At 34.6% G+C, this 27174-nt stretch overlaps 2 protein-coding genes and 1 long non-coding RNA gene across 16 annotated transcripts; 2 read left to right on the forward strand and 1 right to left on the reverse strand.

Annotated features, from left to right (window-relative positions):
* Window positions 1-640: 640 nt before the first annotated feature.
* On the reverse strand, window positions 641-3935 carry LOC140021136 (uncharacterized). Of its 2 annotated transcripts, none has more exons than XR_011825105.1 (4): window positions 3753-3935; window positions 3498-3621; window positions 2165-2731; window positions 641-1251 (listed from the first exon to the last, which is right to left on the reverse strand). It is a non-coding gene; the product is annotated as an uncharacterized lncRNA (long non-coding RNA). The 2 variants fall into 2 exon arrangements; XR_011825106.1 differs by having other exon boundaries at window positions 2165-2236; window positions 3753-3927.
* An 8876-nt stretch (window positions 3936-12811) lies between these two features.
* On the forward strand, window positions 12812-17187 carry LOC113698187 (uncharacterized). Its single transcript, XM_027217907.2, has 2 exons — window positions 12812-13521; window positions 16828-17187. Exons 1-2 carry the CDS (start codon window positions 13027-13029, stop codon window positions 16870-16872), a joined length of 540 nt encoding a protein of 179 aa, XP_027073708.1. The 5' UTR covers window positions 12812-13026; the 3' UTR covers window positions 16873-17187.
* A 1388-nt stretch (window positions 17188-18575) lies between these two features.
* LOC113698197 (uncharacterized) lies at window positions 18576-26866 on the forward strand. 13 transcript variants are annotated; one of them, XR_011815640.1, is made up of 10 exons: window positions 18767-19387; window positions 20489-20522; window positions 20614-20740; window positions 20832-20889; window positions 21001-21126; window positions 21231-23947; window positions 24132-24751; window positions 24979-25182; window positions 26109-26180; window positions 26268-26548. XR_011815640.1 is itself a non-coding variant. In XM_072051972.1 (8 exons), the coding sequence occupies exons 7-8, from the start codon at window positions 24169-24171 to the stop codon at window positions 25005-25007; spliced, it is 612 nt and encodes a 203-aa protein (XP_071908073.1). In that variant the 5' UTR covers window positions 18686-19387; window positions 20489-20554; window positions 20637-20740; window positions 20832-20889; window positions 21001-21126; window positions 21231-23947; window positions 24132-24168; the 3' UTR covers window positions 25008-25398. The 13 variants fall into 13 exon arrangements, 11 of the variants coding, with proteins under 11 accessions (XP_071908095.1, XP_071908077.1, XP_071908073.1 ...); XM_072051972.1 differs by lacking the exons at window positions 26109-26180; window positions 26268-26548 and having other exon boundaries at window positions 18686-19387; window positions 20489-20554; window positions 20637-20740; window positions 24979-25398; XR_003450136.2 differs by having other exon boundaries at window positions 20489-20554; window positions 20632-20740; window positions 21231-25182; window positions 26268-26866.
* The last annotated feature ends 308 nt before the right edge of the window (window positions 26867-27174 follow it).

Here is a 27174-nt window from a genome sequence, read left to right on the forward strand (position 1 = left end):
GCTAGTTGCGTGATTTAGTCAAAAATTTTCTTAATCTAACCTATAAAACTTATCACATTTGGATGTTTCTACATAAATGCAAATCGAGACCTAAAGGACATCGAGAGGGTCGAAATATCTCTTCAAACTTTAATCAGTACAAATCACATTAATTATGATACCCAAAAGTGATTCTTAGAAGAGATCACAAATATGCAAAAATGAGACTCAAAGACAAAAAAAATTATAATATATAAATATACGTGACCTAAAGGAGAGGAATGCAATATAACGGGTAAGGGGGACTAAAACTCGTGACTCAATTTTTCTTTTTATAAAGTGGATACGAACGTGTTAAGGTTAAAAAGCCATACTCGTCCATTTCCCATATTGGAAGGGTAATTTCCCTAATCTAATCAAGCAAATGAACTAACCTACTTCTAATTTCCTAAATGGAATGCAAATCTAAATGTCATGTTTCGCACACATAGGGGTAAGGAAGATAATATATAGAGAAAATAACATGCAAGATGAGATAAAGACCCTAAAAATGAAAAAATATGCATGAAATACGATGAATGTCACGCAAAAAAGTGTAAATCTAGCGCAAAAACGACCTAAAGGGTCTAACATTGAACTAACTAGGGGTGAGCATCGAATTCGAAGTCGGTAATTCGGTAGGTTGAAATCGGTAATTTTCGGTAAATGGTTCTAGAAATATTCGACCTAATTCGCATTCGAAATAGGAAATATCGAATTCGAATTCAATCCGAATTGAATTCGGTAAACGAAAATTTACCGATTTAATCGAATTCGTGAAAACTGCTTCTTAGGGCATCGAACCAGTCGGATGGATCTGTTAACTACTTTGGAGATTATGACAGTGATATCATGTGCAGCAAGAAGAAGAGGTGCAGACACTCCTACGATCTGAATTGCTCTGCTCTGCAATTTAACAGCAGCGGCAATGGATTTTGTAGCAACTCATGGGACAGACTGCAATGTCTTTCACTCTGGATTGGCATGGGTGAGCTTCTAACCCCATTGACTGCTGCTGGTCTTGAGGATTGTCCCAACCTGGAGGAGATCCAAATCAAGGTTGAAGGAGATTGCAGGGAATGGTCAAAACATGAACAATACCCCTTTGGGTTGAGCACTCTGGTGCAGTATCCTCGCTTAACCAAGATGCATTTGGATTGTGGAGACACCATAGGTTATGCACAGACTGCACTGTCTGGGCAGATGGATTTGAGCCAATGGGAACGATTTTACCTGATGGGAACGAATGCTAATTTAGGGCAAAAGTCTTGGAACATCTGGACATAAGGATATTATTTCCTATTTAACTTAATTCGGAATTTCGAAATTGAAAACGGTAATAATTTACCGTTTTACCGAAATAAATTCGAATTCGGTAAATCCGAATTCAAAAACTATAAAACCATTTTCGACCCTAATTCGATTCTAATTAATTCGATATCACCGATTTACCGATCGAATTACCTAATTACCGAATTCGAATTACCAAATTCAAATCGAATTTGGTCGGTAATTCGGTAATTACCGTAATTGCTCACCCCTAAAACTAACCCATTTTTACAAGTCTTCACTAGTGTTGGACTAGTGAGAAATCGGGGAGAAAGCCACAACTAACGTTGGACTAGTGCGGTGACATCATGCATTTATTATAACTAAATAAATCATATAAAGCATAATTAAAACAAGTAAACACATAATGCACATAGAGCACATAACACGTAAACATAATATCTAGATGTAAAACCCTAATGAAAATGAATAAACACATGAACACACAAGCATGCAGGCACACAAGCAAATACATGCAAATAAAAGTTTAACTATTACATTCGGGGCCTTAAGTACAATCTAAGAGAGGGAATTTTAAAAATAATAACCTAACTATTACATTTATCCAAATAAATACATTTTTGGCAAAATTATAACCTATTTATTACATAAGTTAGCTAAATACATGTCTTGAACACCTATCTATTACAATTTGGCATTTTAATACCTCTCAAATAATCACTAAAAATTAAATAAATGAAACTTAAAATGAATAAAGATGAATAATAATAAATAAAAGAAAAAAATCAAAACATGCAATTGCACATAACAACACATTGGGGCACATAAGAGGATTTAAAATAATAAAATAATGTACCTTCCTTGAAGTGGTGATTAGATTGGATGAAATTCTTCCTTGAAGTGGTGATTAGATTGGATGAAATTTGTCCTATTTATACTCCAAAATTAACAAAATGGTCAAGGCACCAATTTAATTATAAAGAAATGAAAATAATCGTGAAATCTACCAATTAAATCACTTAAATGAAGTATAATTAATAATTAAAGAAGAAAAGTAGCTTCTATTTAAGAAATCAAAATTGTTAGAGATCTAATTACAAAATTAAGAAAGCTTTTAGGGTTAAATTACAATTATTACAAAGATTAGGGGTCAAAATCAAAGAAAAAATAAAGTTTAGGGATCAAAATGCAATAAAATAAGGACCTAATTGAAATACATCAAAGTTTTTAGGACTGGACTGAAATTATTGTTATCAGATTGCTTAGAAAAAGACCGTTGGGCCATTTCTTTTAATTTCTTTGGGTCAAGAATTCCTAAGCCCAATCAAAAGTCCAATAAAAACAAGCAGGCCAGCCCATCGTTTTCACCAATCAAGCCAACTAAAAGGAGCACGCTTCACCATCTCAAGCCCATGTGAAAATCCTAGAAAAAAAATAATCAAGACCCATTTGTTAATACCAAGACAAAATAACCAAATCCAACTTTCCTCTATTTTAGCAAAACCCAACAAATTAATAAGCTAACTAAAATTTTTAACGTCTAATTTCATCCCAAAATCCATAATTAATTTGTCTAAAAGTCTATTTAAAATATGAAAAAGATAATTAGAATTTAAAAGGGGCAAAATTGATTTATTGCAGGAGTTTTTGGGCGATAGTAAACTTATTCGAAAGTTTGGGGATAAAAAAATGCAAATTTCTAGATTGTTCATGCAAAGCTTCGAAGGTTTCTGCAACTGAAAACTCTCTGCAACTCCTGGGTTCATCTGATGCAATCTTCTTTTCATCCAAACGCAACAAATGTCTCAACCAATAGAAATTTGGACCAAAGTACCAAGATCACCAAGCCTTCTTTTTCACTTTTTAACATAAAACTTTGACATCTAAACACAAAGATTCAGAATAAGAGCATGCAATGTGCTCACTTTCTTTCCATTTCATCACACACAAACAACACCTCAACCAAACACCAACATTTCGGATCAAAACAACCAAAAGATGCAACTCCCAACATCAACCAAATCAAATACTGCATTTTAACGCAGGATTATAGCAGAAAATCTGAGTTAATGACCACCAGGGATAAAGTAAATAAAGCAGCAAAAGAAGAAGACCAAAAGCAGCAGGGATTTCACGAATCTAGTGCAGATCTATGCTCATGTGACAAGAAGAGGGATAAAAGGGACTACCTTTTGAGCTTCAAGGAGTCTAACGAACAAGGAGGAGTTGGAAAAATCGCGTTCGAATGCAAGGTTCAAAGCAGCTACGGTGACCCAGGAAAATCCAAGAGCTGATGGAGTAGTAATGTTGAGCCTGGAATAGGTAATCTTAGAGGCATTTTCCTCGAAATTTTTGTAAACAAAGTTCGTCCCTCTACTGTCTTAGATTATGTACCAATAAAGAAAGCCTCTAAAAAACAACTTATGGGTTTGGATTTTGCTCACCAATTAGGCTAGAGGCTCAACCCTGGCTCAAGTTTTTCCAGAAAATTTCTGCAATTTTTTTTTCTTCTCTCTCTTTCTTTCTTGCTCCGCCGCCCCTCTTTTTTTATTCCTCCGTCCTTCCTTAGGGCAGCATTTTTGGAGCCTTTTTATAGCAACAACCCCCCCCCCCCCACCAAAACCTAACATCTAAGGTGCAAATTTTGCTGCACTTTTCTTGATGATTTCTGAGCCATTAGATGGCTTTTGTCCGGAGATTTTCTTGGTGTTTGGATCAATGCCAAGTGGTCCTATACTAGAGTGATCGAATGGAGGGAAAAATGCAAGAAAAATGCATGTAAATGGCCAGGAAATGGCCTCTGCAAATCAGGTACAAAGCCATGGAGATGCCGCGCGCGTGCAGTGAGGCTCCACCCCTTTTTTTTTATACAAGAAATTGATTTTGTTATTTCTTTTCTTTTCTTGTTTTTCTTTTCTGCCTAATTTTTCTATAATGAATTGGAAAAAGATGATTCCGTTAAGAAAATGAACGAAATAAACTAAAGTAAGATGTACAACAAAAACAACTAAATAGTAATAAAAATGAAGAAAATAAAGTAAAATTAAATTAAATATATAAAAATTAAATGGTAATTTTTTTTTTCTTGGTAAAATTTTGGTGTCTGCAGACTATGATTGTTCTTAATAGATTTAGGTCAAAGGATTTAGCCCGTGTTAAATTTAAGAAACTACTAATCCACTTCTAGAGTATTCTAATGAGAGTTTTCTTCTCTCTTAAGCCATTTTAGTGAGAGTTTTGTTTAGTTATTTTTTCTTAGATCTATATTGTCAAATCTCAATATTAGTTTTGAATTTGAACCAGTTGTTTAGCAGATCTAAGAGAATAGACATGCATAGATATCTATGGAGTAGCTCATTCAATTGGTCATATTTGATTATATGTGATTGACAGTATGATCTTTTATATTTTATAACTCTGTTAAACCGAATGATTTTTCAGATCAAATATATGTGTAACATGTTTAATGTATTTTCTGCTATTAGTGCAGTTTACTTTGTCATGTAAACCGTGCTGAATGATTTCCATAATTTATTAATAATATTGACTTCTGTTTAAATAAAAAAAAATCCACTTCAAACTTAAAGTGCATATGCTTCATCTATTAGTTCTTTTTATCTTTGAAAATAAAGATTACGTTAGGAGTAAATAAGAATGACTTAAGAGTCATATTGCCAATATCCCAAGTTTAGTACGGGAAAGAAGGTTGGTGAAAATGCATCCTCTCATATTTCTGTTCTTTTCTTTCTTCCCGCACAATATTTTTTTTTATTGAACTATTGAGCAGCTGCAAAAGAATAGTGGGATAGTTAAACTCTGTCAGTATCTGAGTTTGATGCAGAGGCACAAACTATGGAGAGACCTCTGTAGTATAACGGACTTTATAATTTCTGACCATGGAAGAAAACATTTGTGTCTCACATCACGGGATATATTTCCAAAAATTATGCGGTTGATGAGTTTTCTTCTGTCCACATCTCCCACTTCATTCTTCACTCGCAACCTATCAAAAATGTAAATTTTTAATTTGGGTATTCATCAGTACACTTAATTATACATAATTTATTATGTATATTTATTGTTTTCCTTACATTTAAACACTTTACCAGATTAACTTTTCCCATACCAACGAGGAGGCATTGGTCTTGTCCCTGGTTCAAATTCTCTTGTCCCCTTCTCGTTTCTTAAGTTTTATTCCTCCCCTGCTGGAAATTTTTTTTTTAAAAAAAGATTAATTTTTACTATTTTTAAAAAATAAACATATAAGGTCTATCTTAACTATTATCGGTTTAGTATTCGGTAATTAATAAATAGACTTTGTGAATTGAGTTTGTGACAAAGTAGAGGTAACCTTGAGATGCTTCATACCCAGTTCAGCAAACACACGACACAAGTTGCATGTGTATTTTAAAAACTAAAATGGAAATAACTATTGCAATGGACTGCAATAGTTTATAATGCTGAAACCCTAATTTCACAATTTAATAATTTGGCTTTAAAACACAGAACAAATGGGGATTTTTTTAATTTTTGGTTGGGGGTGAGCCTCCAAGGCTTGAAACCCAAAAATCTAACCCACCAAAAGGGTCAAGGAGGCCCAAAAAATCTATGGTCCGGATTCAATCATTAATACAAATTTTGAAAATGTACAACTCATATCCCATTACATAATTCTGATGTAATTGAACGTACCATCCTCCGAGAATAATAGTTAATTATAATATGACTGTTACAAAGTTATATAAATTATTTGTGATGAATTATAACATGTTCGAAAAGTGTCACAGCAAATGATTGTACTGACAATTTTTTGTGTCCCTCCCCCTCCTCCCATTTGAGGATTCAGGACACACCTGTGGTTATAGGTGCAACCTGACTGTATTGTGAACAGCTCTAGATTGTAAAAGGGCCACAAAGGCCCAAATAAATACCTCTGTTTAATCTAGTCCATGAGGCCCACTTTAGCACTTGGGTTAACCCACTTAAGGTTCATGCGGTGTAGACAAGTTAGGTTAACCAATCTATTTAATATAGATTTATACTTAAAATATCTAGCCATGATAACTTTTGAATAAAAGTTGAAAAAAAATTGAACTAAGTGATTAATACTCAAACAAACTCGAATTAAGCATGGGAAGCATATTGACATGTCAACATCACCCACAAGGCCGATTGGTATTCGGTCTAGTTTTTTTTTTTTTTTTTTTTTATTTTTAGTGTAAGCGGGAGGACTTGAATCCGAAATCTCTTGCTTATACTCCCTCCCCCCGTACCACCCAACCCAACCCAACCCAACCCTCCCCTTGGTATTCAGTCTAGTTACGTGTACATAAACTTATTCATTTTGATGTTGGTTAAGTTGAGCTCGAGTTATTCCGGTCTTTCTAGTTTATCATAAATCTAATTTTTAGGGTAAACTGTGTCATGTAATCAAGAACCAATTGTAAATCATACTGGTTTTGTTGCATCATCGTAATTTTTTTTCATGCATTATTCACCATTATTTTTCTTATGGATTATTTTACATCATTGCCACCATTTAGCTGCTGGGTATACCATATTCTCCACAACCAAATTCCTATACAGAAGATGCAAATTATCGATGTATTAATCTTGATATTTGTTATCTCTACCTGCTACGTACTCTTAACTTTCTCTCCACCGTACTTCCTCCATAGGAGAAAGATAAGGCCAAGATCTTTCTTTCTTTTCTTATGTTATTGTTTTACATTTAACCTTTTCTAAGATACACTATTGAGAGCTTTCTCCCTCTTAGTGTTTAATGATGAGAGTTTTCTTTTCTCCTAATTCATCCTAATGAGACTTTGTTATTTTTTTCTCGGACAAGAGAGTTTTTCAGATCTATATGTTAAATTTAGAATTTCATGAGTTTTCTCGTCAGATTTCAACATCAATTTTGAACTTGAATTAGTTGAATAGTAAATTTAAAAAATTAAACATGTACAAATATTTATCGAGCAGCTCATGCAATTGAGATAATTTATGATTCACAGTGTAATTTTTTTTTATTTTACAACTCTATTAACTTTAATAATTCATATATATTTGTGACATGTTCTATGTATATTCCACCATTAATGCAATTTTTTTTATCAAACAAATAGTGCTAAATGATATCCAACTAGTTTATAATAATAATAATACTTCTATTTTACCAAAAAAAATCTTTATCATTTGTGGGCCTCTTTGTTCGGCCTGACCAACCACCACGAGGATGACATGACCAAACTTTAAGGTACAATTGACCAATAAGTTGAAAGCAGCGGAGGGAATCAATCGTCTTGGTCGGTTGGATTTCTTGAATCTTACTTTCTTTAAATTGCAAATGTAGGACCCAATGTACATGTTTCACATGCAAAACTGATATAGCAAATCATAGAGAAAACGAGTCGTGGATGCGGGACCCTGATAAGAGACCATCTTCGTACTTGGATTAGAGTGTCGATTCGAAAGCTCGGCCACACCAACAATCTGATTGCAGAAAGTTGGGCCATCAGAGATGGACCGGAAATCGCAAGATCGTTGAATATCCAATATCTAATTGTTGAATGCGACTGTGAAGTTGTCCTTGACATGCTAAACACTACAATCCCTGAAGGTCAAGACCTTGTTTCTATCTTAAATGGATTGTAGGTACATTTTTTTGCCAGTAACTATATAATCTACTCTATCCTAATCTAGGGAAAGGGGAGCCTAAGGAGGCTTGTGTTAGGGGGCTAGTGAGTATACAGACCAAACTAGACTAAGAGAGTGCTATGACACTACCATTAGATTTTTTTTTTTTACTGCACGTGAAGCTTCAAACCTCACCTACAGACGAAGGAGGGACTTGGCCACTGAACTAAGCTCAGTGATCGATTGCAGGCACCTTCTTTCTAATTTCCAGCAAGTGCAAGTAAAGCACATCGACAGAGGGGTGAATAGAGGAGCAGATGCACTGGCAAAGTTGGGTGAAAACCTTTTGTGTCCGTTTTCACTTCTAGATTCCTGTCCTCTTAGCTTAAGATCTATTTTGTCTGATGATTTGAGGGGAGTCTGTTTCCCCGGATACATTGCTAAGTTGTAACCTTTCCTTTTTTTATTTTATGCAAGTCTTTCCTAAAAAAAAAAAAAGAGAAAACGTATTTTAGCATATGCGCAAGCCAAAATGAAGAGAATTATTGGGTCATTTGAATATTTAGGTTTTACCCATTTTTGTATCCAATTATTCTCTAACCTTTTTTTTAGTTTTCTTTGTTTTTCTTCATCTTCCAACAATTTTTATCTTTTTTAATAAAAAGTATATGTTTTTTATTCATATGGAGTACTTTGCTTAGTGGATTTTAATTGTTACATCGCATAATCATTAACGTTACAAGAAACAGAATATTCAATCATGATAAAATTGAATATACTAGTTTTCTAAAAAAAATATGAATTAAACAGTAACAATAATTTTTATATCTTTTTTCACAAATTATTTATGGTTGCCCAAGTTCAACAACTAATGAAAACTTTCAAAAAAAAAAGAACAAAAAATTAAAAAAAAAATTCCCATGCATCAGCACAAGTCAGAAGACTAGTTGAATGTCAAAGTTTTATCTAATCAAGCTGCGTATGGAATTAGGAATTTGATGATTTTTTCAAAATTTTTTCTGAATCGTTTATATTATTTAAAAGATATTTGGATTTGTAATCAATCAATTATTTTAATTTATATATATTGAATTAATAAATTATAAACCTAAATACCTCTCAAGTAATTCAAACAATCTAGAGAGAATATGACAGATAAATCTTTCATCAAATCCATCCATCCAAACGCATAATTGACCCATATACACGAAAATGAGAAAATGGATCATTATCGCACCTCTAAATTGTCTAATCTAGAGCTGGCAATTTGTCCCAAGTCCCAATGGGCTACCCATGCCCAAAGGAACTTTGGGCGGGATGGGTATTATAATTTGGTATTGGGTTTAAGTTGGGACACATCCCAACTATACCCATTAATGAATGGGAAAGGATGGGAAATACTTGGGTACCCATTGGGCTCAAATGGCAAGGGCTCCGTTTGGATTAGCTGTTTTTGGTAGGTGTTTTTGAAATATTTTATTGTAGCAGTGTATATGAAAAATTTTTACTATAAAATTTTTTTGAAATATTTGATATATTAATATGGATGGGATGTTTCTTGAGTTATTGTATATTACTGTAACATTGTATTTGAAAAACTTATTTTTTGAAAAAAAAGTCAATCCAAACGGAATCTTAAATTCAAAAATTATCTTTAACAATTTTTATAGTTATACCAGCGAATATAATCTAGTAGTCTTCCTAGTCATTATCCACAAGAATTTCCAGCATTTCAGTTAGTTTAGACCTGTCATCCTTGGACAATGATAAGGATAAATATTCAACATCCTAAGGACATTGGCCATCTTGATATATGTTGGAATATGGCTGTATATCTATCTTTTCCTTTATTTGTTAATCCAATTTTTGGTGGGAATCTTGAGTATAAAGCACTTGCATGTTTATTTAATAAAACTAAAAGAAATTTAATAAATCAAAAATATTAAAATTATATAAAAATAAAAAATGAATTAAAGGAAAAAAAATATGTAGAAAATGGATTTGGGTATTGGGCGGGATCAATCTAAACCCATCCCAAAATGATCCCGCCCAAGTTAGTCCCAAAATACATATGGGTAAGGTTGGGCCCAAACCCATATGACTCGGTTCCATCTCAAACCCAAGCAAATCCCGCCCATCCCGCCCATTTTGCCACCTCTAGTCTAATCTGTGTCCTTTCCTTTAAACCAAAAGACGTAGGCTCAAGAAAGAAAATATCACAAATGTCAGCCACCTTCCCCAATATTTGTTCCCCATTTGCAACCAACTTTGCAGAAATTTCAAATTTGGAGGCTGCGTAGAACTCCAAAAAGTCCTACCTACTGCCACTAATACTTTGATCTATCTTGGTACGACAAAGTGATGATTGATAAACACTGTGTTTGCCCCCTTATGTTAAATTTCCAGTTGTCAATATATTCTCTTAAAATTCATGCATCGAGTGAAATAATCTTTAGGTTTCTTCGGTACCAAGAACGTATCAAACTTAGACAAGCTTTTTTTAACAACACTTACATATATATTACTAAAAATACTTTGTCAGCACGTACAAACTCGAGCAAAATGCTTGTTACTAAACCCCATAAACCAGTAATTTATTGCAGGGAGTGAAGAAGATACGTGGAATTATATATGGGGTTAGTCACAAAAACTCTGTTTAATGTTGAACCAGTTTTGCACTTTATCTTCTGCTGTTATTTTTTTCTCGCTTTATCTTTTAAATCGTTAGTTAACTCTAACCTTGTGTAATAGAAATGCTAAAAAGATATCTATACTTCTCCTAGGGGAAACCTCCAATAGATTTTCTTAAAGTATAGCGTGTTTTGCACTTTACCTTCCAATATTATTTTTCTCTTAATTTATTTGTTTGTCCTCAAAACCATTCGAGACAGATAATATTTAAAATATCAGCATCCCTAATATAATAATGCAAATTATTGTATACTTATGGATATAGGTCTTGTTAAATTTATCTCCATAATTACAAGTTTTTAGATAGAGGAAAATATCCAACTCATTTTACATGATAAGGGGAAAACAAAAAATTGTTAGTGAAAAAATAAAAAATAAACTATAAAATATTATTAAAGGTCTATAGATTGGATTTGTTTGGATTCAAGATTATTTGAAAATTTTTAAAAATTAAACTATTGTAATAATTTTTGTGATTTGATGTTTGTGAAATAAAAAGTAGTTGAAAAAATAAAAAGATGATTGAGAAACGTGCTTATGATGCAACAAAATATTTTTTCAGAAAGATTTATAGCAATCCAAACAATTTCTAATAGCATCCAATCATGCTATATATATAAAAAAATGATCTCAGAAACTTTGAAGTCCAAATCAACTGTGTTTTTATCTTTTTTAAGTATTACCAGCAAAAAAAAGAGAAGAATACTCCCATATAAAGAATATATATATAGCTATTGAAAGAAAAGTGCAAACACATGCACACTCATAATGAGAAACTGCTAATATTCGAGCATTTTTAAACTCTTAATAATAATTTCACATATTAATTTTTAAATAACTATTTTTGTTATTTTCCCATTATTATGTAAAATTAGCAAGACATTTCTCTCAATCTAAAAAAAGTATAAATATGGGATGAAACTTAATTAGGACCATATCTTTGAATATATTATTTTTCCATTACTATGTCAGGGATATTGATTTTTTAGATATTATTTGTTTTGGATGTTATAAAATATAAGAGTTGACTAATAATTTTAGTGACAAACAGACAAATTAGAAAAACATGATGCTGGACGATAAAAGTGCAAAATAAACTATGGGAATTATTGCATTTAACTATTCAAGATATAAGTATCTTTTTGTTTTTACCATTATATAGCATTAGCGTTAATTAACGATTTAGGGGATAAAATGAGAAAAAATAATATAAGAGGCCAAAATGCAAAAATACATATAATTTACTAGGAGTTTTTGTAATTAACCCTTGTATATATGATTCAAAAAGAAAAAAAATAGTTTTCTAAATAAATATGTCAAATTCATTAACATAAATAGATAATCTAAAATTTTCCTCTAGTTTAAGAATACCAAAAAAAAAAAAAAGAACAAGAAAAAAGAAGTCCATCTCAACCCAATTCCATCCATTTGCATTAACCCTTTGTCCTTTCTTGGCATTGGTTTGCGTATCACCCTTTTGTCATCTCTCTAGTCTCAAATTTTTTAACACAGAATCAGCCAAAGAATTTACATTTAATAAGTAGAGCTCAAAGGACCCAACAGAGAAAGGCACAAGATGTATTGTCTACTAGATGACGGACACCTTAGCCGATTAGCTGAAACACAGCCGTCGAGAATAAATCAAATAAATATATAAATCTATCTCAAAAATATGAAAAAGCCATGTGATTTCTAATTAAAGAAAGAAATCTGATGTGTTAGATATATATAAAAAGTTACCATATCAAACATTCATGCCTTTCCTTTTGTTAAATAATGGCAAATCACAAATAAAATAATCTAATGCTGTATTACTTTTAATTCTTTGGGACTCCGACTTTATATTTATACTATGATTTATATTATAATTAATTTATCGAGTATTAATTTGTAGAGATTTTATTACATACTAGACATGTTCTAAAGAATCAAAACTCAAGAGTCTATTTAATTATTGAATTTTTAATTCGTTCATTTAAAATACGATTTATGTGTGTTTGTGAGATGAAAGATATAATTATATATAATTAAAGAACATGTATAAAAGTTTTTTTTTTTTAAATCATGCTGAGATTAAATTTTCCAAAATAAAAAAAGAGAAAGATCTCTGACCAGATAAAAAATAGAAAGACCCCTGACCGGATAAATCATGGTCCTTTTGACAAAAAAAAAAAAAGACAAATCATGGTCCAAGTACATCGGATATTGGAAAAAAATTTCCATGTCCCAAACTTTTCCCCACAAACAGCGCTTCTACAGGACCTACGAAGTCAAAAGGCAAAAGTTTCTACTGGAGATCTATAACCTGCCAAAATACTCCCCTGTACCATCATCTTGAAGAATTAGAACAAAGCCAGAAAAACAAGAACCCAAGAAAGAAAAAAAAAAATCATGGGTTTGATTCCAAAATCTGAGCTTTGTAACCTCCCATTAACACTGCTAATCCTGTTGTTTTCATCAGCAATTTTCTCAGTTTCTGGAGAGGCGTCAGAACCCACAGTTTATGAAATCCTCCAAAAGTATGGTCTTCCAGTTGGGCTTTTACCAGACTCAGTAACATCCTACAGTCTTTCTGAAGATGGGGCTTTTGAAGTGCATCTGGAAAAGCCCTGTTATGTTCAGTTTGATTATCTGATTTATTATGAAAAGAAAATTACTGGGAAGCTCAGTATTGGGGCCATAACTGAGTTAAAAGGCGTTCAAGTTAGAAGATTTCTGTTTTGGTTTGATGTTGATGAGATCAAAGTTGATTTGCCTCCTTCTGATAATATCTATTTTACTGTTGGGTTTATAAACAAGAAACTTGATGTGGATCAGTTTGAAACTGTTCATTCTTGCAGAGACGAGACGGCTTTGTGTGGACAGTCCTTGAGGAATGTTTTTCAGGTATCGTTCTTTCTTGGGGTCAGCTTAAATTTATTGACTTTTCTAGGTATTGGTGATATTGACTGAATGTGTTCTACTCTCAATATTGTGATACAGCTGCATAAAAGTTTTGAATTTTTTAATGGATATGCATAGAGTTTTTATCTTTTTAGTGATTTAATCTGAACTTCACTATATTTTCTGTTGTTGATGATATTCTTGATTTTATAGGCATAGACCATGCTGTTTGAGGATTGTAGAAGTTTGTTTCTGGTTTTCTTTGCTAGTTGGCTATAGATTATGGGCTTTCATTGATGATGATTCGGTCAAATTTGGACGTGTCTATTGTATGACTATTTTGCTTCAATTTGAAACTGAAATAATGTAATTTTTCCTCTGGCGGCGTTAAAATTTTATGAGCCTTGAAGGACTAGATCACCAGAGGGAAGGCTGTAAGGTAATTGGGGGAGCAGGCGTTTTTTCATGTATATTTGGAGTATGTAGATGTGAAGTGTCACAAGTGATGCTAGTCAGATTCTTCTGTTGGATTTGGCGCACATTTGTTGTATGTGGGTGAGATGTAATAATTTTCTTCCCCCTGTTCTAGCTTCTGACTGGCTTGATGGAGAGATTTTTAGCTAGTCTGTCCTTACTGATAGGTTAATCCTGGTTTCCCATGTTTCGGCCGGTCTTCTGCAATTAAGCACATCTCACAGTGAAAATAAATATGTGATGAATGTAGATCTAGGCTGTATACAACATTTAAGCTAGTGGTAGTCAGCAAAGATATATTTGACCTCTCCGTAGATATAATCGAATTTGTTTCGTGAGTTGTTGAAGTTGAAGCAGATTCAAAGAGATTTTGCTACGTAATGCAAGTAATGAGTTTACTTGTGTGGAGTTAATTCCCCTTTTCGGCAGTTGGCCTTTTATCCGACATGAAAGTAGCATCACTAGAGGAAGGGAGTTTTCATCTTTACTGCATTTTACAATCAAGTGTGGCAAGCAAATAACTGAATAGGACAAGCAAATTAGGACCAAATTCTGTTTGTCTTAATGTGGTCACTTATAGAAAGAACAAAATGAAGCAATTATCATGGTGTGTTTTTTGTATGACACGGCAGATAACTCTTGAGTCAACAAATATGGGCTTATACTTGACAGACACTATCTAGGACACAAACTGTTGCGAAAACAATATCTATGGAATATGAGAAGAGTAAATGTTGAGCCTATTTTAGGATGGCGACTAAAATGTTCTAGTTCTTGGATTTGAGCAGCTTTTACAGAGATAATCCCTCACTGGAGTAGCTATGCTGATCAGTTTACTTGTGTGGAGTTCTTTCCTCTTTTTGGTAACGCAATTAATCCTTTGGACTGATATGATACAGATATCGGTTGAGAAAGGGGCATTGTGCCTTAAACAAATAGAATTCGACTGAGGGCATTTTCTCTGTGCAGGTACATCCTATCTGGTATTTCTGACAGATGAAGTCAACAAAGATACATTTTTATGGGCTTTGTGCTCGCAATAATCTGTTGAGTTAGATAGCTAGCCAAATTGAGCTCTTAAGATTGCTTGCCATTTTCTCTATCCACTGACCTTGTAATTGAAACCCAAATTATTTCTACTAGGACTGCCCTCTCAGTATACTTTAAAATTTAGGGTCCTATCTTGGGGTAAGGAAATAATACCAATAAGGCTAAATTTTGAAAAATATTTGTATAATCATCTTTTTTGAAATTATAGTACATCTCGAGAAATGGCTCTATCTACAATGGTGGATTGCTGCAAAATTTGTAAAACGTTCACAGATGGTACAAATAAATGCTTCATTAATTAGCCGAGGTGGCCTTGGTGTAGTGGCTAAGGTTGAGGCCCTAGGAATCAGAGGTTTTGGATTCAAATCCCCCTTCTCCCTCCTTGCTTCTTAAATCCATCCCTCCCCTCTTGGAAAACATTTTAAAAAATGCTCCATTAATTAGAATTAGTTGGACTTAAAGTCTCAGTGTTGCTTGTACCAAGACAACCATGAAATGTCGCTCTCAAGTTTTCTGAAAGTGACTGGATGGAAGAATCAGTAACCGCATAGAGCTGTTGACCAACATATGACAGACTCTTTTTCCTTTCTCATTTTCATAAGAAGTATAGCAGACATTCTAGGCTAGGATTGATTGAGATGGTTTGAAAATGGTTGTCTCTTAAAAATTCGGTTAGGCTGCAACTTGTATGGCACCAAGTCGCATACTGATTAGAGGTTACTGACGGTAGTACTGGCAGGCTAGGTTTAGGTGACTCAGCTGAAGCTTTCGGACATGTTGCTTATGCTGTCACTTAAAATGTTCACCCGAGACCAAGGTTCTCTTAGCTTCTTCACATTCGACTAGCTCTTGTTAATGTGGATTATTATATTATAAAGCATGTTTTTGCATGGAAAACCTACTATTTTAAGCTTGTCTTCTAAGTATGTGGTGGCATCATATTTTATCTCGCTGTAATCTTTCTACGTTGTTTATGTAATCTCTCCGTTGTTGCCTCTTATCCAATATCTTTGTTGAAGTATGACTCTGACTAGTCTAGAAGGTTTACCCTTTTGACAGAATATACTTCATGATCTAGATGAACACTGGGATAAGTCTTTTGCCTTTGTTATTTCCCTTTTACATATTTTTGAAGAAATAGCAAATCATCATGGACATTCGATTCTCTCTCACTTATCAATTATGGCTGGTTAATTTTCAATTGTTTCTTTCCGAAAGGCTTCTTCCATCTGCAGCTATGAATTCAAAAACTGTGAAGATCTGACTTGATTCGACTGTGTTGATTTTGGACACTCATACTTTAGCTTTCAGATTGTAATTGTTTTGCCTACTAAACCTTGGCTCTGGGTTATTGGTTCTTACTTGATGTTTAATGTTTTGTTTTTTAAACTAAAGATTATCAGTCAATGCAACAGAAAAAGAGGCACCCTTGCTAAGGAAATCATTTCTTACTTTAGGTGAAACTTCCTTGAATTATTGTGTTTTAAAGCAGAAATATGTTCTTTAGTTAGTCAGCATAATTCTCATCATAAAATCTGTAAATCATCATTTCGCCTTCCTAGACTATAATACTGCTACTTTGAGGCTCTCTTTGTATTAAGCGCTACTCTTATATATGTATGTTTTTTGATACACCTTCACACTTGCCATAAATTTCTTTTTCACATTCAGGTAAGATGCTCTCTCTCTCTCTTTCTTGATAGTGTCAGTGTTTGTAAGCAGCTAGTTCTGTGCTCAATCTAACAGATACTAATATGGTTTCATTTTCTGTTTCTCGTGTCATAGCTGCCAACTCCTGTAGATGATGTCCAGCTGCTCATAACTGAGTAGATGGTTGAAGATACTGAGCAGCCGCTGGAGGTACCCTGTAGGCATATCCTTTTTACAGTCTTAAGCCCATCAGGATTTCCACTATTGGCCGTGGTGGAAGATGTACTATCTGGTTAGAATATTAAGAACCTAATTGTAGATATATATATGTAAGCGTATTTCCTAGCTGACGTTCTTGGTGAACTCGCAAGGGAAAAATAAAGTCTTAAGTGTACCTAAGATGAGTTCCCTGTAAGGCTCATCAACCAGAAGTGTTCCAAAAAACTATCTATAGATACTTGTGGAGCTAATGGTATTGTTATGTTCTAGTCTAAATGCTTGTTCTTACTAAAACTCGTAATGAAATGTTATTTGATGCATTGGCTTTAGTGAGATGATGAGCACTAACAGGTAATTTCAAAGCTGAAGATTATACTTACACAGCTATGGGATTAAGTTTCATGCAATGGCCTTAATGCTTTTGATGAGTGCATCTGAATTTCTGGAATTTGGTGACCCTTCTAGTTCTTTTGCCTTGAAGGCAATTCCTTCATGGCTAGCTCTGAGACTTGCTGCAGATGTGATCAGTTGGGGATGCCCAACAACAAGAAGAATAAGGAATCATCTGAGTGGATCTCATTGGCATTTAAGCTTATCTGGAGTAATTTACCAGTATCTCCCTTCTGATTGAGCATCTGAGCCGTGATCCCTTTCACAACAAATGGAGGAATGAAAAAACAAAGATTGAACAATGGAAGCTAAAATATTTGCATTTTCTTCTCTTAGGGTTGAAATAGCTGCATAGGTCAATTTGGCTGATGCATATCCAACTTGGAGGAAGCTTAACCTCCTATGCAGCAGAAGGAAACAAAATATGAAGCTTCCTTTCCCTGTGATTGTTGGAAATAATTGATAATGCAGGTTGTAGTATTATGAATTTTAAGGTCCCTATCAATCTGGGTACGCTGTTTGATGTGTTGTATGGATAAAACACATTGTATTTGTGTTTAAAATTTGCAGACACGATTATAGGGGACAATGTATATATTAACAAAATAAAGATATACATTTATCAAAACAACATTTAAAAGTAGAACAAATGTTGACACTTCATTATCCATCAATTCCATCTATACAATTTCAACTAAATTTCTACCATGAAATGTACTCTATAATCATAACTGGAATCCATCTTATGCTTAGAATGAGATAATTACTCCTCCTAAATTTTTATTCCAAAAAAGAAAAAAAGATGTATAGAATGATCAAATGGAGAAAAATACTAAATCGTTCTTCTACCCAAAAGGAAAAAAAATTATAAAAGAAACCAATTTCCTTTTCGATTGGACCTTTTTAGAGCTTATAGGAGTCTTTTTTTTTTTTTAAACAGAAGTAATCTTGTAATAATTTTTGAAATGTCATGTACCCCATTTAGGGTTACGGTGCATTTATAAAAAAAAGCGCTTTTAAACACTGAAAGTATTTCTAAAATGTTTGATAACTAATTTTTCATAATTTAAAGAGTCCAATTGTTGGTAATTTAAAAATATTTTTGTTAAAAATACTTGTGTCAGAAGCGCTTTTTTTGAGCGATTAAAACAAAAAACATAAAAGTAGTTTCAAGGGATATTCCCTAAAAGAAAAAAGTTTTCCAAAAAAGATAATAATCTCAGAATTTTCACTATAAATAAGTAAATCTTGCTATCTTGCTACTCACTCGTACTAAGCTTCGATGTGGGACGAAACACTCACAAGGAGGACTAATCATTTTTTCATTGAGCACACTCAAACTAGCCTCGCAATAAAGTCATAGTTTTTTTCCAACAATCACAATACAGGAGATAATCTAACTAACACTCAACGCACACCAAAGAGTGTCTTACTCAACCTAAGGTGCGACCCACAAGATTTACCCAGGCAATTGCAGATTGGAAGGCATGCCTGAGGACCTTAAATCTTGCTACTCACTCATACTAAGCTTCATGTGGGACGAAACACTCACAGAGAGGACTAATCCTTTTTTCATTGAGCACACTCAAACTAGCCTGGTAGTAAGGTTGTACTTTTTTTCATTTTCTTCACAACTGCAATTTCTACCGCTCTTCAGTCTTCTTCTTCTTCCCAACCGCCCTCAAGACCTCAGCCCTGGATGTCCATGACTTCCTCCCAAGCTACAACCTCCCAAAGGGTCTCATCCCAGAAAATGTCGAGCCCTATTCTCTTGATTTGGAAGACAACACCGTCACTATTGAACTCATTTACCATTGCTGTGTTCAGTTCACTAACTTGGTTTACTATGACAGAATTATAACTGGAAGATTGGGTAAAAGGGCAGGTTTCTACTGTTCTTGGAATTTAGGTGAAGAAGCACTTCCCGTCGCTTCCTATTACTGCCATCCAAGTTGATGAAAGCTCAAAAGGGATTGAATTTAAAGTGGGGATTTTTGTCTGAGAAGTTGCCTGTTTCTATGTTCCGAGAGATTCCATCTTGTAGGGATAAAAGACTTCCAGCAGTCTCTGCTCGCATCAATTTTAGGTAAAGTTTGCATCTTTGTGCATTTTTTTTTACTGATTTACATCGTAATTGGTATAAAAGAATCAAATTCTGTTTGCTCCTTTCCTTTGCTGACATATAAGTGTTTAAATTACTTGAATTCTGTTGATTCTTTTGTCTCTGTGCATGAATTGGGTAAATTTTGTCTAGTTTTTTTGTGGAAAGGTTTGTGTTTTGTGGATTGGAAATCAGCTAAAGTTTTCCAAGTCACGTGTTGGTCAGATCATATATAGCGGTTTCTTTCCTGTTATAGCTTTTGATGTTTTACATTCAGCATCAAATGGGCTGTTCAATACTGAAATGGAGTTAGGATGGGGATATTTTCCTCAAAGTTGGGAAGGGGAAAATGCTGGAACAGCATTTATGTTACCAAGTCTATATAAAAACATTTTTTTTTTAAAATATCTTGAAGGGTAAGTTCAGAGCAAGTTGGAAGAGGGCTTCAATTTTATTCTGGCCTTCGTGGTGCAATCTGATCATTTGTTTGTGCTTTATATATTGGCAAAACGCAAATTCTGCTCCTGTTTTTCACTTTGCTTGCTGCAATAAAAATTGATCAACTTGAAATGTAGAAAGATTGAAGAAAGCTGGATTTGTGATCATTTGAGGTCAATTAAGTGGTATAGGATGATGCCAGTTCAAAGAATGTATACCCATTCAAAATTTTGGTGCATCTTTCTCTGTCTATGTATTTTTAGGCAACTCAATAATGAATCTTTGCAATCTCTACTTTCTTCAGTATATTCGAGCCTATAATAAAAAAATTTATACATGGGCATCATTAGAAAATTGGCATTACCAACAACACTTGGGGTTTAATCGTGGGTTATCCACAGCAGTATGTTATAAGGTACCAAAAGACGGTAAATCTATCTGCTTCCCATGCTTCACTCTTTAGCTGTTGCTACATTTCCAAATTCTCTTTCGGCTTGTTGAAAGAATTACACTTTTTTCGTTAAAATCTAGTTGGTAAACTTAAAACATTTTGTCTTTTGTGAGTAATTGTTATAAGAATCTGAATACTGGCCTTTACTAAAGTACCATATGCTAAACTCTTTTCCATTAAAACCAATATCCAAACAGATGATTTGAGCACAATCAGGTCAACAGAAGAAAGGTGCTTACCTATTTTACCATTTGTATTCACAGGTACTGAAATTTCTTTTAATGTTCAAATTTTTTATAATTTTCCCTGTTATTCTTATAAGGATGAAAATCATTGGCAGAGCAGCAACCATGAGTAGTTCACCATGTGTCCTCCCAAATTATATATGGATGAACATCGCTGTTGAAAAGTTTGCATCCTTGCCTATTAACTTCCCTTTCTTGGATGAAGTAAAGGCTACTCCTTCAGTTGTCTTTGTTGAATCTTCTCAAGGAAACTAGAGACAGAATTTCTCATTTTGTTTTCTTGTTGTCACTCTAGAAATGCTCTTGGGTTCCATGACAAGGTGCACAAGATGGAACCTTATAAGATATGATCAGTAAGTTGCACGTGTACATACCATTAAGCCTTACAATAGTCCTCATATGACGAAACATTTGCTTAATGGAACTTATGACATGTATACGAGCCCTTATAAATATCTTGTCAGATAAGCTTCAGTACATCATTTATCTCATGTAATGGACAACCAGATGGAAGTACTCTACTTGAACAACAAAATTGGACAACACTGACTCCGGTATTTATGCACCATCAAGTGTTGAATATTCTACAGGTTAAGTATGATCTTCTTAAGGTCATCTCTTTTTCACGAGTTCTTGGCTGATTAACCTTCACAATTTATTTATTTTTTTCACTATACAACTTTTACAAAAGTAGGGAGCAGCTTCTTGAGATTTTCCTGGGACCGTGACTTCAACCACGCGCTTCGCCACCTCCACTGCCATCTCCACCGCGCCCCTGCCTGCTCCCAAACTCCGGTTATCTCTTTCCCTCATTTTATCTTTCTTTTAGCTGAGGACAGACATTTAATTTTTAGCTGAGGACAGATAATTGGTGCCTATTTGGGATACTGTGAATTCGTATTTTGCTACTCCTGACTGTCTACTTAATTTTATATCAAAATCGTTTGTGTTTGGAGAGTTTTGCTGTGTTGGTCTGTTTAATTCATATTTGTGTGTTTGCTGTGTGTAGGTAGTCATCGTTAATTGTTTTGTTTGTCTGGTTGTCTGTTTCGTTAGTTGTCTGTATTTGAAGTTGTGATCGGGGACCCCTTATTTAATTGAGGTGCTGGTTGACTTATTTTGAGTGTTTGTACCTTGTTCTTGTCCTGTTTACTGGTGTCAATGGCTAAAACAAACAATCCACTTCGTCCCCACAACCTACTATCCCTTTGAGTGGATCTTCCCAAGCAACTGCTTCGGGCGGTCCCCGGACCCGCCTTGGGAGGAACAGGGAGGTTCACCTCTCTTCTCCGCCCCACTTTGGCGGACATTTGACCTTCACCAGGGCAGCCGATAAGGAACGGTATGCCGCTGCGTGTACAAGGAAAATTATTCCTTGTAAATTCATCCATGGCCCCACACTCGACCTTTTAAACATTAGGGATGAGGTCCTTAGGAGGATAACCGCCATTGGTTGGACAAATTATGCTTCCATTGTTTTACCTGCTTTCACTGAGTTAACATGAAAATTCTATACCACTTTCGAGTTCAATGTACCTGATGAATTCTCTGCTACGATTCTTGAGGTGATTCGGTTTAGATTGATAGGTAGGGAATTCAAACAGTCCATCACTGAATTCAATTTAGCTCTTGATTTCATTGACATCCCCTATTCCCAAACTGATGAATATATGACGAGTGCCTGCGAGTACACTGAGCCCTTTTTTTCCCATAACACTGGCTACTGGAAAGAATTGTCGATTGACACTCAATCTTAGCCTATTTCCTTAAGAACTCCGTTTTTCGTTATTTACACCGTTTTATGGGTTATAACTTCTCAGGTAGGAAAGACAGTTCGGGTAGTTTTTTTCTATTAGGTAGGGAAGCCACTGTTTTTTTTCTCCAGAATGGCCGGGCTATAAGGCCCCGGTTAAAGACTTGTTTACTAGATATCCTAGTATGCTTTGTTTAATCAGATATACCAAGAGAATAGTTTATGTTTTTCTTTTTAATCTTTAATCTTATTTTTCTATCAGAGTCTAGAATTTCCTTAGTTCTTAATTCTGAATATCTATGGTATATTAAGTCTATCTTAGCTTGTCTAATATTTCTAAGGAATGATGTGGGATGGTGGTGTGCTACTTTTGATAATCTAGATTTTTCTATGTCTATGTATGCCAAACACTGATCTGGTGTTTCTAAATCTTCTAAAATTTTATCAAAATAATAATATGTATCTGGTTGTCTAAGGGTTGCTAATGCTAGTCTATATGCGTTTTCTGGAGTGGTTGTGAATTGAAATGGTGGTTCAAAATTCATGTAGATGTATGCAAATGTCAGCCTCCCAAATATGCAATCAATTATATCAGAACTATATTTTTATGAGTATTTGGTACTTGAGAGAGGTTAAAGGAATTATACCTTCCTTGCTTTTAATCCAAAGTTTCCTTCTGATGCTATAAGAGTTAGAATCTTGTTCTTGGAGGTTTGCCGCACCAGATTTTCCCCTAACGCCTTGACGCCCTTTTGGCTGAACGGCTTAAATGGATACTACACTGTTTTTTGGACTTTTAAGACTCAAAAACAGGGTATCTCTCTCAAAATTTTCGGTTATTTGAATTAAATTTAGGGTTGGTTGCACTAATTTCTACTCTCTGTTTCCCTTTCCTCTTTATGCTAAGAATTGATAAGTATGAAAAATTTGAAGTATGAAAGATTTTTTTTTTTTGGATGCTCTGTTACTTACTAGATATGATCGCATCGTACTCAACATTGGTTTGAGACTGATGCTTATATAGACCTGTAGTGCGGATTTCAAATCCGGACTTATACTTTGTTGAAAATATGTGATTATAGAAAGATTTGCTATTGTAAATATTAGGAAAGATTAGATTTGATTTGTTTTGATTATAGTATCAGATATTAATTAGGTAATAAATTGATTTAGGCTAGCATGATTTTAGTATCTAAATTAGGTTACACTTGTGTATATATATATTTGTACATTGTGTAGTCCAAAGATATGAAAAAGAGTATTTTCTCTCCCTTTTTCTTAGTTTTCATGGTATCAGAGTTTTAGACTCTGTTATTAGTTTGTTTTTTGACGTGACCCTATTGAGTCACTTTTAGTTTTTTCTTGTGTGAATTATAATGACAGATATGAAAGGTAGTAGTAGAGAGATGAGAACAGTAATTTCTGATGTTATTCCTACAACATCAAAGATTACTGAACACAAACTGGGTGGAAAATTTTTTTGGATTGGAGTAAAACTATTTGGATATATCTGCGCAGCATTGATAGAGATGATCATCTCACTGATGACCCACCCGTTGATGGGGAAGAAAAGAAGGTTTGGCTAAGGGAAGATGCAAAATTATTTTTGCAGATCCGAAATTCTATTGATAATGAGATAGTCAGTCTCATCAATCATTGTGAGTTTGTTAAAGATCTTATGGATTATTTGGCATTTTTGTATTCTGGTAAGGGTAATTTAAATCATATATATGATATTTGCAAGGAATTTTACCGTCCAGAAAAACAGCAGAGATCCCTTACAGAATATTTTATGGATTTTAAACGTGTGTATGAGGAATTGAATTCTCTCCTTCCTTTTAGGACTGATGTAAAAACTCAACAGTCTCAACGGGAACAAATGGCTGTAATGAGTTTTCTTGCAGGATTACCAGTTGAGTTTGATGCTGCTCGAACACAAATTCTCTCTAGCTCAGAGATTGTTTCCTTCCATGACACTTTCACACGAGTGTTGAGAATCGAGGGATCTTTGTCTACTTCCAATGTTACTGGTGCTCTCGTGAGTCGAAGTGGAGTTGGTCGAGGAAATAATGGTAGAAACAGTGGCAAAAATGGGACTGGTGGGGTTGTTGGTCATGGACAATACAACTCAAATCAACGAGTTTGTTATCACTGTAAGAAACCATGCCATACCATACGTACGTGTTGGGACCTTCATGGTAGACCTCAACAGCAACCCCCGTTTGCAAATTTCGCAACCCAGGAAAACAATTATGTGCCTTCTGATAAATTCATACTCATCTCTGCTGATGAGTTTGCCCGCTTTACCGAGTTCCAGGTCTCACAAAAATCTGCTAACCCATCTTCTAGTACCAATCCTCCTTCTATTGATTACTCAGGTAAACCTACTACATGCCTTGTGTCATCTTCTAACAAATGGGTCATCGATTCCGGTACAACAGATCATATGACCGATAATAAAGGTATCCTCTCCTCTTTTAATCCTAACAAAGGCCATCCGAATGTTACTTTGGCTGATGGGTCATGTGCTTCAGTTGTGGGTTCTGGTGTAGCAATTCCTATGTCATCTATCTCCTTATATTCAGTCTTATGCTTACCTAATTTTTCTTTTAATCTACTCTCAGTCAGTAAAATTACAAAAGCTCTCAAGTGCTCTGTCTCATTCTTTTCTGAATATTGTGTTTTTCAGGATCTTATGACGGGGAAGATTATTGGTAAAGGACGTGAGTCTGGCGGCCTGTATACACTTGAAACCCATTCATCGAAAGTGCAGAAACCTGTTGCATGTTCCTCTACCTTGACTCCTCTTGAAATTCACTGTCGTTTGGGTCATCCATTTTACCCACATTGAAGAAGTTGTGTCCAAGTTTTCAGAATTTATCCCATTTAAATTGTGAGTCATGCCAATTTGCCAAGCATCATCGTTTGCCATACTTGTCTAGAGTCAATAAACGGGCTACATCATCTTTTGAATTAGTGCACTTTGATATTTGGGGCCCTTGTCCAATAGTATCTAAATCTGGTTTTAAGTATTTTGTCACTTTTGTTGATGACTACTCTCGTGTTACTTGGTTATATTTAATGAGAAGTCGTTCAGATTTATTTAGTATCTTTTGTTCCTTTTGTACTGAAATAAAAACACAATTCAATGTGCCTGTCCGCATTTTGCGAAGTGATAATGCAAAAGAGTACTTTTTTAAACCCTTTAATTCGTATATGTCAGAAAATGGAATCCTTCACCAATCTTCATGTCCTGACACACCACCACAAAATGGTATTGCTAAAAGGAAAAATAGGCACTTATTAGAAGTTGCTAGAGCCCTTCTATTTCATATGAAGGTTCCTAAGCAATTTTGGGCAGATGTTGTTTCAACAGCTTGTTTTTTAATTAATTGCATGCCATCTTCTATGCTTGCTGGTGAGATTCTTTATTCAATTTTGTTTCCAACCCAATCTTTATTCCACATTGAGCCACGTATATTTGGGTGTATTTATTTTGTTCGTGATACCCGTTCTTAAGTATCTAAATTAGATCTCAAATCTCTTAAGTGTGTGTTTTTGGGTTATTCACGTCTTCAAAAAGGGTATAGATGTTATTCTCCAAGTTTATATCGTTATTTAGTCTCTGCTGATGTTACATTTTTTGAGACACATCCATTTTTTTTGAGTCTAATGTCTATAGTAGTCAGGGGGAGGAAGATAATATTCTAGTCTACACTGTTACAACTACTGTTCCTACCAGACCACCGATCACTCAAGTGTATTCTCGTTGTCCTCAACACATAGACTCACATCCTCCACCATCTTCTCTGTCTACAGATTCGAGTCCTGATCCATCGCTTCCTCAGTCTCTAGATTCCAGTCTTGATTTGCCTATTGCTTTAAGGAAAGGTAAAAGACAGTGCACTTATCCAGTTTCATCATTTGCTTCATATGACGATTTGTCTCTCTCCTTGCGTTGTTTTACTGCTTCTTTAGATTCAACATCTCTTCCTCAACGCTTATCTAAGGCTTTGGAACATCCTGATTGGCGGGCTGCTATGGAGGAAGAAATGATGGCTCTAGATAATAATGGTACCTGAGACTTGGTTCATCTACCAACAGGTAAGAAACCTATTGGTTGTAAATGGGTGTTTGCTGTTAAAGTCAATCATGATGGCTCTGTTGCTCGCCTCAAAGCTCGTCTTGCTGCAAAAGGGTATGCTCAGACATATGGGGTGGATTACTCAGACACGTTTTCTCCAGTAGCAAAACTTACCTCTGCTCGATTATTTATTTCCCTTGCTGCTACTAATAATTGGCCCTTGTACTAGTTAGATGTTAAGAATGCATTCCTTTATGGGGATTTGCAAGAGGAAGTTTATATGGAACAACCACTTGAATTTGTTGCTCAGGGGGAGTTTGGTAAGGTTTGTAGACTCCGGAAGTCATTATATGGTTTAAAACAGAGTCCTCGTGCTTGGTTTGGGAGATTCAGTGAGGTGGTTGAAGAGTTTGGCATGAAGAAGTGTAATACTGATCATTCTGTCTTTTATCAACAATCTGAAGTTGGTATTATCCTATTAGTGGTTTATGTTGATGATATTGTTATTACTGGTAGTAATAATACAGGTATTATAGCCCTTAAAAATTTTCTTCAATCGCGCTTCCAAACAAAAGATTTGGGTATGTTGAAATACTTTTTAGACATTGAGATTACAAGATGTAAATAAGGTATCTTCTTATGCCAAAGGAAATATGTTCTTGATCCTTTGAAAGCAACAGGAAAGCTAGGTGTTAAGCTATGTAGTGCACAAATAATTCCCAACATGCAACTTACAGCAGATGGTGGGGAGTTAGTCTCAGATCCTGAAATGTACCGGAGGTTAGTCGGAAAATTGAATTA

The sequence above is a fragment of the Coffea arabica genome, chromosome 1e, assembly GCF_036785885.1.
Source record: "Coffea arabica cultivar ET-39 chromosome 1e, Coffea Arabica ET-39 HiFi, whole genome shotgun sequence".
Taxonomy (NCBI): Eukaryota; Viridiplantae; Streptophyta; class Magnoliopsida; order Gentianales; family Rubiaceae; genus Coffea; species Coffea arabica.